The sequence below is a fragment of the Haliotis cracherodii genome, unplaced genomic scaffold (assembly GCF_022045235.1).
Source record: "Haliotis cracherodii isolate W230 unplaced genomic scaffold, xgHalCrac1.p SCAF_14, whole genome shotgun sequence".
NCBI classification, from domain to species: Eukaryota; Metazoa; Mollusca; class Gastropoda; order Lepetellida; family Haliotidae; genus Haliotis; species Haliotis cracherodii.
The window spans coordinates 5,402,239-5,415,727 of record NW_027266269.1 but is presented as its reverse complement, the minus strand read 5'-3'; the positions used below and the strand labels follow the sequence as shown (position 1 = coordinate 5,415,727).

The following is a 13,489-nucleotide window of genomic DNA, read 5'->3' as shown; positions in this document are numbered from 1 at the left end:
TTTGTACCTATCTCTAAATATCTACAGCGGGTACCCGGGTAGGGTCGGGTAATAGGGTGGTGGGTACCCGGGTAGTACATTTGGACTCGTCCCAGCCCTAACATCCACAGGTCACTTCTGGTGAACCATGAGTGACCTTTGACCGCCAAATCAAAATGAAGGATGCGTGGTTTCTTGAGCCAATCAGATGTCAGTTTTCGAATACAGCTCAGATTTATTTCATTTATTAACAAAAGGAAACCAACACAGAACACAAATTGTATATCCCTTCCATGGATCTCCCGTTCGGGTGTAGAGTTGGGTGTTTGGTGGCGCTCGGAAACGACATGGTGTGTAAAATGTCCACAGCAGTAATAGCGGTAATAGCGCGGTCTTATTTATTACATTCAATACCCTCCTGGGAGTTATGTACAAGCAGTCTGGTCAAGAGTGAGTGAGTGAGTGTGGTTTTCCGCCGCTTTTAGCAATATTCCAGCAATATCACGGCGGGCTGATGAAGAGCAAGCGATGTGGACAGATTCAGTATGTATTACACTACTACCTGTGACAATTTCACAATTATCTGTGACAATTACAGAATCACTTGTGACAATGACACAATCACTTGTGACGATCACAGCATGAGTGGGGTATTCATGTTAAACTGTGGCATGGTATCTCAGACAGCTAGCACTATAAATAGAGGGGTAGGTACCCGGGTACCCCTGTAGGGTTGGGTAATAGAGGGGTGGATACCCAGGTAGGGTTGGGTAAAAGAGTGGTGGGTACCCGGGTAGGGTTTGGTAATAGAGGGGTGGGTACCCAGGTAGGGTTGGGTAATAGAGGGGTGGGTACCCGGGTAGAGTCGGGTAACAGGGGGTGGGTACCCGGGTAGAGTCGGGTAACGGGGTGGGTACCCGGGTAGAGTCGGGTAACAGGGGATGGGAACTCGGGTAGAGTCGGGTAACGGGGGTGGGTACCGGGTAGAGTCGGGTAACAGCAGGGTGGATACTACCCGGGTAGGGTCGGGTTTTGTTTGTTGTTTAACGCTGTACTCAACAATGTTCCAGCCATAAAACTGCGGTAGTTCATCACCAAATTATATTCTAATCAGTCTAACCCTGCATACAATTGTGTATTTAATCCTCTTTATGAGGATCTGTACAGTAAGAAGTCCTCTCTTATTCCGCCTCTCGGAATAAGAATAAAACCTTTAATTTCTGCTGCCGATATTAAACTAGAAATTATATCTCCTTTCCGCCTGCTTTCGTCTCCTCCTTGGCAATTGGTAAAGCCACAGATGGATATTACCCTATCTAAACTAAAGAAATCTGACACTAATCAATTACAATATCAACAAGAATACAATCAGTTAAGGTGTGAATATGATACTTATAAATCTATTTTTACTGATGGATCCAAGGACGGTGTTGCCAGCGCCACCGTCATTGGATCCAGAACTATATCAACTAGATTACCGGATGAATCTTTAATTTTTACAGCTGAATCAAAAGCCATATTATCTGCTTTAGAATATATAAATAAACAATCTAAACATAAAGAATTTATTATTTGTTCAGACTCATTATCCTGTCTTCAGGCTATTAAAAATAATTCGTGTCAGCATCCAATTTTACTCGACATCATAGAACTACATAATAACCTTGCGACTGGCCAATATGACATCGTCTTTTGTTGGTTACCCAGCCATGTTGGAATTGTTGGTAATATAATGGCTGCTGCTGCTGCAAAAGCAGCACTCAACAAATCTGTGACACCACTTCTGATACCATACAGTGATTTTAAACCTGTCATTAGATGTTTCATCAGAGATCCACGCATTTGGGATACGATGACATGCATCAAACACGTCAGCGAACAACACCCGATCACGTCAGGCAATAAATATTTTCTTTTCATGCAAATGGTGTTAATGGCGGGCGCGACCGAGAGGGCAGGAATGCTTGCCCTTTTCGCGAACACCTGGTGTCATCACTGATTTTCAGTGGTCGATTCACATAATTTTCACAGCTATTAATTAATAACAAACACTCAATATGTTTCCAATTTATAATGAAGAATTTAATGTGGGTAATTTATTCGGAATAGAACATGGTAATAAAAGTGTATGAGTATGGTTTTACCCCGCTTTTAGCAATATTCCAGCTATATCACGGGGGGGGGGGACACCAGAAATGTGCTTCACACATTGTACCCATGTCGGGAATCGAACCTGGGTCTTCGGCGTGACGCTTTATCCACTAGACTACCCGACCGCCCCTGGTAATATAAAGCTCACATTTATTATGGTTCACAACAATAATATAAACTAAATCATATTCCGCATTTATATCGCCAAACATGTTACAGTTAACCGAAAGCATTACCGCAGTAAATGAGGTTTTATGAAATTGTGGACTGCTAATCCCAGTTCTGGTTGTATCCAAGTTCACTCCCCTACCCAGAGTTCTGTGCGATCAGCATGGTACCCCTGCCACAGGTCAGCGCCATGTGACGATTCGTCACATCTTACACAGCCATTCAAGATATTGCATATGTTTTTCATCTGTTTCATTTTTGACAAGTCTACATATCTAGATAAACACATGTCGTAGAATTGTTAACTTTTATTGAGAAAATATACTAAATGGCGAAAAACTATTTCCATTTGCGTAGTTATCCTATGTTTACATTGGTTGTACGGCTCCACGTGCTGTCATCGAAGCCCAACGGAGATCTAGCGATACGGTCACTTTGATGTATAAATATTAATTGTCATGCAACTCACTGTCGCAGTTGTAGAAGCATATCTATATAATTATGAAAATCAATATTAAAGCGCCTCTCCCCACACCCATACTTGCATTAGTCGGTTCTAGTCTGATTTCTGAATAGGGCGCGTTTGTTTACAAACAAGAGAAAAAAGTCCGGTCACGTGATATGCAAATTAGCCTGTTCCAGAGGTGTTATGTTAAGTCACCACTGCGCCGGAGTGTGATCCACTGAAATAGTGGAAATTGGGGACTGTTTAACTGTGTAGCGTTCAAAGCATATATGTAGCTTGATAGCTTGAATACACTCCATGAATGAATGGCGCCACGTCACAATAAGATGCGTGAAAAAGGCTCGTGAGTTACCTCCCTTACCGCCAGTGAGTCCAAGCTCCTATCCAGCGCGTGACACCTTCGTTGCACTCCCGGTAACATAGAGAGCTCCGCGAACGGGCTATCGCTGTGAGGAGCTTGCAGTGAGTCAGCATTCATTGAAAACGAAAATACAAACAGGACAGACCTGGGCCACAGCCATTTCCTGGTGTACGTTCTTCGTTTAACAAGTAACAGTCGACGATGGCCAGCGATACTTCCTCCGTTGCAATTGAAAGGTACATATTTGTGTTGTTAGGTACACATTTAGGATAAAGTTTAACTGACATTTTTATGACAATTTCTGATGATGCATTTATTACTAAGGGGATCAGACGAATCTGAGAGGTCACCCAAACAAGTGACAGTGTCATGACGCTTGATACACATATTTGGGGGGAGGTCACCCTAAACAAGTGACAGTGTCATGACGCTTGATACACATATTTGGGGGGAGGTCACCCTAAACAAGTGACAGTGTCATGAAGCTTGATTCACATATTTGGGGGGAGGTCACCCTAAACAAGTGACAGTGTCATGACGCTTGATACACATATTTGGGGGGAGATCACCCTAAACAAGTGACAGTGTCATGACGCTTGATACACATATTTGGGGGGAGGTCACCCCAAACAACTGACAGTGTCATGAAGCTTGATACACATATTTGGAGGGAGGTCACCCTAAACAACTGACAGTGTCATGAAGCTTGATACACGTATTTGGGGGGAGGTCACCCTAAACAAATGACAGTGTCAAGAAGCTTGATACACATATTTTGAGGGAGGTCACCCAAACAAATGACAGTGTCATGACGCTTGATACACATATTTGGGGGGAGGTCACCCTAAACAAATGACAGTGTCAAGAAGCTTGATACACATATTTGGGGGGAGGTCACCCTAAACAAATGACAGTGTCATGACGCTTGATACACATATTTGGGGGGAGGTCACCCTAAACAAGTGACATTGTCATGAAGCTTGATTCACATATTTGGAGGGAGGTCACCCAAACAAGTGACAGTGTCATGAAGCCTGATACACATATTTGGAGGGAGGTCACCCAAACAACTGACAGTGTCATGAAGCTTGATACACATATTTGGGGGGAGGTCACCCCAAACAACTGACAGTGTCATGAAGCTTGATACACATATTTGGAGGGAGGTCACCCTAAACAACTGACAGTGTCATGAAGCTTGATACACATATTTGGGGGGAGGTCACCCTAAACAAATGACAGTGTCAAGAAGCTTGATACACATATTTTGAGGGAGGTCACCCAAACAAATGACAGTGTCATGACGCTTGATACACATATTTGGGGGGAGGTCACCCTAAACAAATGACAGTGTCAAGAAGCTTGATACACATATTTGGGGGGAGGTCACCCTAAACAAATGACAGTGTAATGACGCTTGATACACATATTTGGGGGGAGGTCACCCTAAACAAATGACAGTGTCATGACGCTTGATACACATATTTGGGGGAGGTCACCCTAAACAACTGACAGTGTCATGACGCTTGATACACATATGTGGGGGAGGTCACCCTAAACAAATGACTGTGTCATGAAGCTTGATACTAGTATTTGGAGGGAGGTCACCCAAACAAAAGACAATGTCAGGACGCTTGATACACATATTTGGGGGGAGGTCACCCAAACAAATGACAGTGTCATGACGCTTGATACACATATTTGGAGGCAGGTCCCCCAAACAAATGACAGTGTCATGACGCTTGATACACATATTTTGGGGGAGGTCATCCAAACAAATGACAGTGTCATGAAGCTTGATACACATATTTGGGGGGAGGTCACCCAAACAAATGACAGTGTCATGAAGCTTGATACACATATTTGGGGGGAGGTCACCCTAAACAAAGGACAGTGTCATGACGCTTGATACACATATTTGGGGGAGGTCACCCTAAACAACTGACAGTGTCATGAAGATTGATACACATATTTGGGGGGAGGTCACCCAAACAACTGACAGTGTCATGAAGCTTGATACACATATTTGGGGGGAGGTCATCCAAACAAATGACAGTGTCATGAAGCTTGATACACATATTTGGGGGGAGGTCACCCAAACAAATGACAGTGTCATGAAGCTTGATACACATATTTGGGGGGAGGTCACCCTAAACAAATGACAGTGTCATGAAGCTTGATACACATATTTAGAGGGAGGTCACCCTAAACAAATGACAGTGTCATGATGCTTGATACACATATTTGGAGGGAGGTCACCCTAAACAAATGACAGTGTCATGAAGCTTGATACACATATTTAGAGGGAGGTCACCCAAACAAATAACAGTGTCATGAAGCTTGATACACATATGTGGGGGAGGTCACCCTAAACAACTGACAGTGTCAAGAAGCTTGATACACATATTTGGGGGGAGGTCACCCTAAACAAATGACAGTGTAATGACGCTTGATACACATATTTGGGGGGAGGTCACCCTAAACAAATGACAGTGTCATGAAGCTTGATACACATATTTGGAGGGAGGTCACCCTAAACAACTGACAGTGTCATGACGCTTGATACACATATGTGGGGGAGGTCACCCTAAACAAATGACTGTGTCATGAAGCTTGATACTAATATTTGGAGGGAGGTCACCCAAACAAAAGACAATGTCAGGACGCTTGATACACATATTTGGGGGGAGGTCACCCAAACAAATGACAGTGTCATGACGCTTGATACACATATTTGGAGGCAGGTCCCCCAAACAAATGACAGTGTCATGACGCTTGATACACATATTTTGGGGGAGGTCATCCAAACAAATGACAGTGTCATGAAGCTTGATACACATATTTGGGGGGAGGTCACCCAAACAAATGACAGTGTCATGAAGCTTGATACACATATTTGGGGGGAGGTCACCCTAAACAAATGACAGTGTCATGACGCTTGATACACATATTTAGAGGGAGGTCACCCTAAACAAATGACAGTGTCATGATGCTTGATACACATATTTGGAGGGAGGTCACCCTAAACAAATGACAGTGTCATGAAGCTTGATACACATATTTGGAGGGAGGTCACCCAAACAAATAACAGTGTCATGAAGCTTGATACACATATGTGGGGGAGGTCACCCTAAACAAATGGCAGTGTCATGAAGCTTGATACACATATTTGGGGGGAGGTCACCCTAAACAACTGACAGTGTCATGACGCTTGATACACATATTTGGGGGGAGGTCACCCAAACAAATGACAGTGTCATGAAGCTTGATACACATATTTGGAGGAAGGTCACCCTAAACAAATGACAGTGTCATGACGCTTGATACACATATTTGGGGGAGGTCACCCTAAACAACTGACAGTGTCATGAAGATTGATACACATATTTGGGGGGAGGTCACCCAAACAACTGACAGTGTCATGAAGCTTGATACACATATTTGGGGGAGGTCATCCAAACAAATGACAGTGTCATGAAGCTTGATACACATATTTGGGGGGAGGTCACCCAAACAAATGACAGTGTCATGAAGCTTGATACACATATTTGGGGGGAGGTCACCCTAAACAAATGACAGTGTCATGACGCTTGATACACATATTTAGAGGGAGGTCACCCTAAACAAATGACAGTGTCATGAAGCTTGATACACATATTTGGGGGGAGGTCACCCAAACAAATGACAGTGTCATGAAGCTTGATACACATATTTGGGGGGAGGTCACCCTAAACAAATGACAGTGTCATGATGCTTGATACACATATTTGGAGGGAGGTCACCCTAAACAAATGACAGTGTCATGAAGCTTGATACACATATTTGGAGGGAGGTCACCCAAACAAATAACAGTGTCATGAAGCTTGATACACATATGTGGGGGAGGTCACCCTAAACAAATGGCAGTGTCATGACGCTTGATACACATATTTGGGGGGAGGTCACCCTAAACAAATGACAGTGTCATGACGCTTGATACACATATTTGGGGGGAGGTCACCCAAACAAATGACAGTGTCATGAAGCTTGATACACATATTTGGAGGAAGGTCACCCTAAACAAATGACAGTGTCATGACGCTTGATACACATATTTGGGGGAGGTCACCCTAAACAACTGACAGTGTCATGAAGATTGATACACATATTTGGGGGGAGGTCACCCAAACAACTGACAGTGTCATGAAGCTTGATACACATATTTGGGGGAGGTCACCCTAAACAAATGACAGTGTCATGACGCTTGATACACATATTTGGGGGAGGTCACCCTAAACAACTGACAGTGTCATGAAGCTTGATACACATATTTGGGGGAGGTCACCCTAAACAACTGACAGTGTCATGACGCTTGATACACATATTTGGAGGGAGGTCACCCAAACAACTGACAGTGTCATGACGCTTGATACACATATTTGGAGGGAGGTCACCCTAAACAAATGACAGTGTCATGAAGCTTGATACACATATTTGGGGGGAGGTCACCCAAACAAATGACAGTGTCATGAAGCTTGATACACATATTTGGGGGGAGGTCACCCTAAACAAATGACAGTGTCATGATGCTTGATACACATATTTGGAGGGAGGTCACCCTAAACAAATGACAGTGTCATGAAGCTTGATACACATATTTGGAGGGAGGTCACCCAAACAAATAACAGTGTCATGAAGCTTGATACACATATGTGGGGGAGGTCACCCTAAACAAATGGCAGTGTCATGACGCTTGATACACATATTTGGGGGGAGGTCACCCTAAACAAATGACAGTGTCATGACGCTTGATACACATATTTGGGGGGAGGTCACCCAAACAAATGACAGTGTCATGAAGCTTGATACACATATTTGGAGGAAGGTCACCCTAAACAAATGACAGTGTCATGACGCTTGATACACATATTTGGGGGAGGTCACCCTAAACAAATGACAGTGTCATGACGCTTGATACACATATTTGGGGGAGGTCACCCTAAACAACTGACAGTGTCATGAAGCTTGATACACATATTTGGGGGAGGTCACCCTAAACAACTGACAGTGTCATGACGCTTGATACACATATTTGGAGGGAGGTCACCCAAACAACTGACAGTGTCATGACGCTTGATACACATATTTGGGGGAGGTCACCCTAAACAACTGACAGTGTCATGAAGCTTGATACACATATTTGGAGGGAGGTCACCCTAAACAACTGACAGTGTCATGAAGCTTGATACACATATTTGGGGGGAGGTCACCCTAAACAACTGACAGTGTCATGACGCTTGATACACATATTTGGGGGGAGGTCACCCAAACAAATGACAGTGTCATGAAGCTTGAGGAAGGATCATGAAGAAATGGTGATTTTGTATTATGTATTTTCAGGCAGGGACATGAAACACGTGCAAGGATACATGTTTATGCATATTGAAAGAAATAGAAATTGCATTATTTCAAGTAGTTGGGTCAACTGAAATACTGAAAGTATTGACGAAAATTATTATCTATTCATAGCATGGTTACAGTCATGAGTACGTACATGGAGAATATTCGTGCATGTCATCATATCAAAATTACGTGGATCGATGCTCATGATGTCAATCACTGGTTTGTCTGGTCCAGACTCGATTATTTTCCGACCACCGTCATATATTAAACAACAAACAAAAACATATATAGAGTGTATGTCATTATGTACCCTTTTGTAATCCTTTTGTGTTTTAATGGTTACACAAAGTGTACGACCTGTGAAGATCCGGGGTAGACTAGGTCTTCAGCAACCCATGCTTGCAGTTAAAGGCGACTATGCTTGTCGTAAGAGGCGACTAACGGGATCGGGTGGTCAGGCTCACTGACTTGGTTGATGCATGTCATCGTATCCAAATTGCACGGACCGACTATTTACAGACCGCCGTCATATAGCTGGAAAATTGCTGAGTGTGACGTAAAACAACCAGCCAACGACGGTGAAGCAGGTAGGGGAAGGGTTGTTAAGGGTCATTACATGATCTTTTCAAGCTGTATTTGAACCTATGACATATATATTTAGCTGATAGCAACATGTCATGCGTTCGACTATCAATGTCGGGGATAATGTAATCTGATCGTGGCTGTCATAATCCTGAACAGGGACGTGGCAACTATGTACACCCATGTCTACTGTATGCATATCGTCGTCTTGCATCTTCCCGAGGCAAGGCAGGGGGGGGGGGGGGGGGGGGGGGGGGGGGGGGCACACTGGTGGCCTAGTCGTGTAAGGCGCCGCGATTCGCTGTGCAGAGTTGCATCCCTTGGGCACGCCAGAAACCTATGATTGTGGGTTCGAATCCCGGTTCACCCCGATTATGTTTCTAGGTTTGTCAGCACCATACCCGTGCTCGTGGGTTTCAACGAAGTGTTAAACGTCTGAGACCTGCATCACTTCAGGCTTTCCTCCCACTCCTAAAAACCCAACTCACTCACTCACTCCCGGGGCAAGGGAGTTAACTGACTTTAAAAGTCCAGTTTCCACCCTTGCCGAACTAGGCTGGTATTATGGTGTTACGTTTTGGCTGGACTAACAAGTCTATGCATAGTCCAATCAAAATCGCGCTCCGAAATCGAAGTCCGGTTCGTAAACTGTCATGCAGAGTTCGGTCGATTGCAGGATTTGCAAAGCATGTACACCGCCATCTCGTTGTCAAAAGATATTATCCAAATCTTTTCAAGTTTTCAATCAAGATGCTCACGTGATTTGATGCACTTCCCGTTTTATCACAACATAGATCTTGATTGTCGATCAGATCGTCTTGTCTTTGCGCCGACATTTTGTTTGAAACAAATGCAAGTGATACGAGAGGTGGAATCTGATTGGTCCATAGAATAGGCACAGAAGGGACATAACTCGTAACAGCCACTGGTGGCGCTACAATCGAGCCCAGGAATTCCAGCCTAGTTCGGCAAGGGTGGAAACTGGACTTTTAAAGTCAGTTAACTATCTTGCCTCGGGAAGATGATCGTCTTGTGACTGTAAACTTGCAAATAAGGTTCTCCTCAGAATATATCCTGTTTTGCTCACTCCTAAAGACATCATTCTTAAACCTTCATGTTGTATACATAGCACAATGATCAAGTCAAGTAGGAGAATATCTAATGTCCCGGTAAAAACAATACTTGTAGTGCTAGAATCCTACGTTCGTGGACTGGAATCCTGGTAATGTTTCTTGTTTTTTCAGCACCATATCTGTGTTGTAGGGTTACAGCTGAAGTTTTACGAAATTGTGGACTGTTTAACTATATAGCTTGCAATGATATATATGCATGGGAACTGGCAGAAGCTACTCATTACCGTATTCGACGTAATAAGCGCCCAGGGCGCTCTCAAAATTATATATAGGGGGCTCTTATTATTATTATTATTATTGGTGGAAAAAACAGAGTTGAAAGTAAATTTCGTGGTTAATGCTGACAGCCTGAAATGTTTATATACGACAGATATATATTTCCAGAATTTAATTGCCCATAATTAAGGGTGCATATAACACACGAGTGCGTATTATACGCGAATAAATAAGTCTTGTGTACATTGATCAATCGGAAGGGGTGCTGATTGTGATTGTTCTCTAGCCAATATGTTAGCAATTATCGCCGTGGGGGCTTATTAGAGCGGGGCGCTTATTACATCGAATACGGTATTTAAACTTGAATACAGTCCGTGAATGAATGGTGTCACGTATTTATTTCAACCATAAGGGGCGTGAAACAGGCTCATGAGTTACCTCCCTTACCGCCATTTTGTAAACATTATCCATATTTGGTGTTGTGGGGTTTCAACAAAGTTGTAAATTCTAAGACTTGTATAATTTCGCTATACGTCATGATATAGCTGGGGCGGGCGGGTAGCCCTGTGGTTAATGCGTTAGCTCGTCACGCCGAAGACCTGGGTTCGATTCCCGACATGGGTACAATGTGTGAAGCCCATTTCTAGTGTCCCAGGCCGTGATATTGCTGGAATATTGTTAAAAGCGGCGTAAAACCATACTCACTCACTCCCTCACTCATTCATGATATAATTGTGAAAAGCGAAGTAAAATCCAACTCTCCAACTCAAAGTTTGACTAATTTTCTACCGTTGTGTTCTTTTCTGTCAGGAACACATCTGTGTTTGACGAACCCTCCGACAAGTCTGACGTTGTTCTGGTTGTAGAGGGCAGACATCTCCACGTCAACAAAACGATCCTAGCATCGGCGTCGAATGTCTTTGACAAAATGTTTAATGGGGACTTTAAAGAAAAGCAAGGGGGTGAAATTCCTCTTCCAGAAAAGTCGTATGATGACATTGTGGATCTGCTTCTCTGTATTTACCCATCAGAACTCCGACCTGTTACTGAGGACACGGTGGACAGACTGCTGGAAATGGCTGACGAGTACCAAATGGATGGCTTGAAACGTTGCTGTGAGGAGTTTCTTCTTGACCGCTGTGATCGCTATAAACTGAAAGTAGAGGCGTATCGCATATCCAGGGATGACATAGTACACTTCTTATATCTGGCTGATAAGTATGGATTGGACAACTTGTTGGAGAAAACAACAGACATAGCGTCACAATATGCCATGAATAAAACAAAACAATATGAATTTTATGTAGCAGCCCATGTAGACTATGTGAATATTTCATCTGCGGCTTTGAAAAAACTATTCGAGAAGCGTTTACAGTTCATTGAGGAAGTGTTTAAGTCATCCCATCAACACATATGCAAATAGATTCAGACTTGTTACACAATGGCTCAATGTAAATATGCTACTCAGTCATTGAAAGGGATAGTGAGATATTTCACTACATGTACATACACAGACAGACATATTTCCCAGTTACAAGCCCAGCAGTAGACACAGACTTTATACTTTCAGTCATGTTAAAACAGGAGGATCAAACTGCTAAACTGATCCTCTACCACATGGCGTAGTTTCTTTAGAAGATGGGCGGTAGGTAGCCTAGTGGTTAAAGCGTTCGGTCGTCACGCCGAAGACCCGGGTTCGATTCCCGATGTGTGAAGCCCATTTCTGGTGTTCCCCGCCGTGATATTGCTGGAATATTGCTAAAAGCGGCGTAAAACCATACTCACTCACTTCATTAGAAGACTATGCCCCATGATACGTTGTTCATTTCCATGTCGTTAGTGTCACGTGTGAAATTAAGACATTGTCGTTTTTAGTGTTATCAGTAACTGGTACATGGACATGCACATTTTTAACACTTTTTAAAAATGTATTGTTGATAAGTGTTTTATGTCGTCTGCTGTTTATAGATGTGTCTGTTTCAGTAAATCATGAATCTGTTACGTCTTTCTCTATTCCTTGATAATAAAGAAAAAGTAAAAAGATGTCATTTCTTCCAGGAGAGCATTTTATTGTATATCCGCATATGTATTTTTCTGACAATACCCGCCCAAACAACAATCTGCAAGTACTTGACTTCTGTGTGTAGTTCCCCCAATTGGGCTGTAATTAGAGTCTATACGAATAACCAAAACAGTATTGCTTTCAGCAGTGTCCAATAAAAAAACATATGTTACTGAATGAGATGTTAGCATCGGTTTTACAGTCCAATGCATTATTTTTATATTCAGCCTACTTGTGTCCTACATATCAATGCTCATGTTGTCTATCACTGGATTGGACCGCCTCCGTGGTCTAATGGTAGAGCGTCCGCCCGGAGAGTGGAACGTCAGGGGTTCGATCCCCAGCCGCGTCATACCAAAAGACGTTAAAAGATGGTATTTGTTGTTACCCTGTCTGGCGTTCGGCATTAAGGGGCTAAAACAAGGACTGGTCGGCTCGGAGTCAGTATACTGTGTCTGAGTGGGGTATTCATGTTAAACTGCGGCATGGTATCTCAGTGAGCTAGCACTATAAATCGGCATCAGTCCGGACTAGTACAATCAGCCACACAAACACACACACACGTACATGCACGTCGCTATATAAGTGCAATAATCTTGGACGCGACGTTAAACCCCATTTCACCTCACCTCACCTATCACTGGAATCGATTATTCACAAACAGCCGTCATATTGCTGAGAGGGGCATTAAACAACAAACAACGGGAACTACTTCAAACATGACAGAAAACTCTTCTTAATGTAGGTGTTACAGCAACCCTGTTGCCTGTTTTCCTGTTGAAACAATATTGCACCTCTTTATTTTGACATATCCTTTTGAAAGACATGTATATTTGGTAAGCAATTCAACTCAAGTTATCTTTTATTTGCAATTTAATAAAGAAAACGGACAAGACGAAAGTGGTTTTCGGTTTTATAGAATTTCTACAACGAATGTCTCGCACATATTCAGTTAACACTGGAACCGTGAAGATCCGGGATAGAATAGG

At 43.0% G+C, this 13,489-nt stretch overlaps 1 protein-coding gene across 1 annotated transcript; it reads left to right on the top strand.

The window, feature by feature from the left end:
• Positions 1–3,254: 3,254 nt before the first annotated feature.
• LOC139460471 (BTB and MATH domain-containing protein 36-like) lies at positions 3,255–12,439 on the top strand. Its single transcript, XM_071241952.1, has 2 exons — positions 3,255–3,361; positions 11,249–12,439. Exons 1-2 carry the CDS (start codon positions 3,327–3,329, stop codon positions 11,859–11,861), a joined length of 648 nt encoding a protein of 215 aa, XP_071098053.1. The 5' UTR covers positions 3,255–3,326; the 3' UTR covers positions 11,862–12,439.
• The last annotated feature ends 1,050 nt before the right edge of the window (positions 12,440–13,489 follow it).

Bases quoted from the DNA above. Each gene is read 5' to 3' on its own strand.
- LOC139460471 (XM_071241952.1), top strand. From the start codon at position 3,327: ATGGCCAGCGATACTTCCTCCGTTGCAATTGAAAG. The intron at 3,362-11,248 runs GTACATATTTGT...CTTTTCTGTCAG, and splicing joins TCCTCCGTTGCAATTGAAAG to GAACACATCTGTGTTTGACG.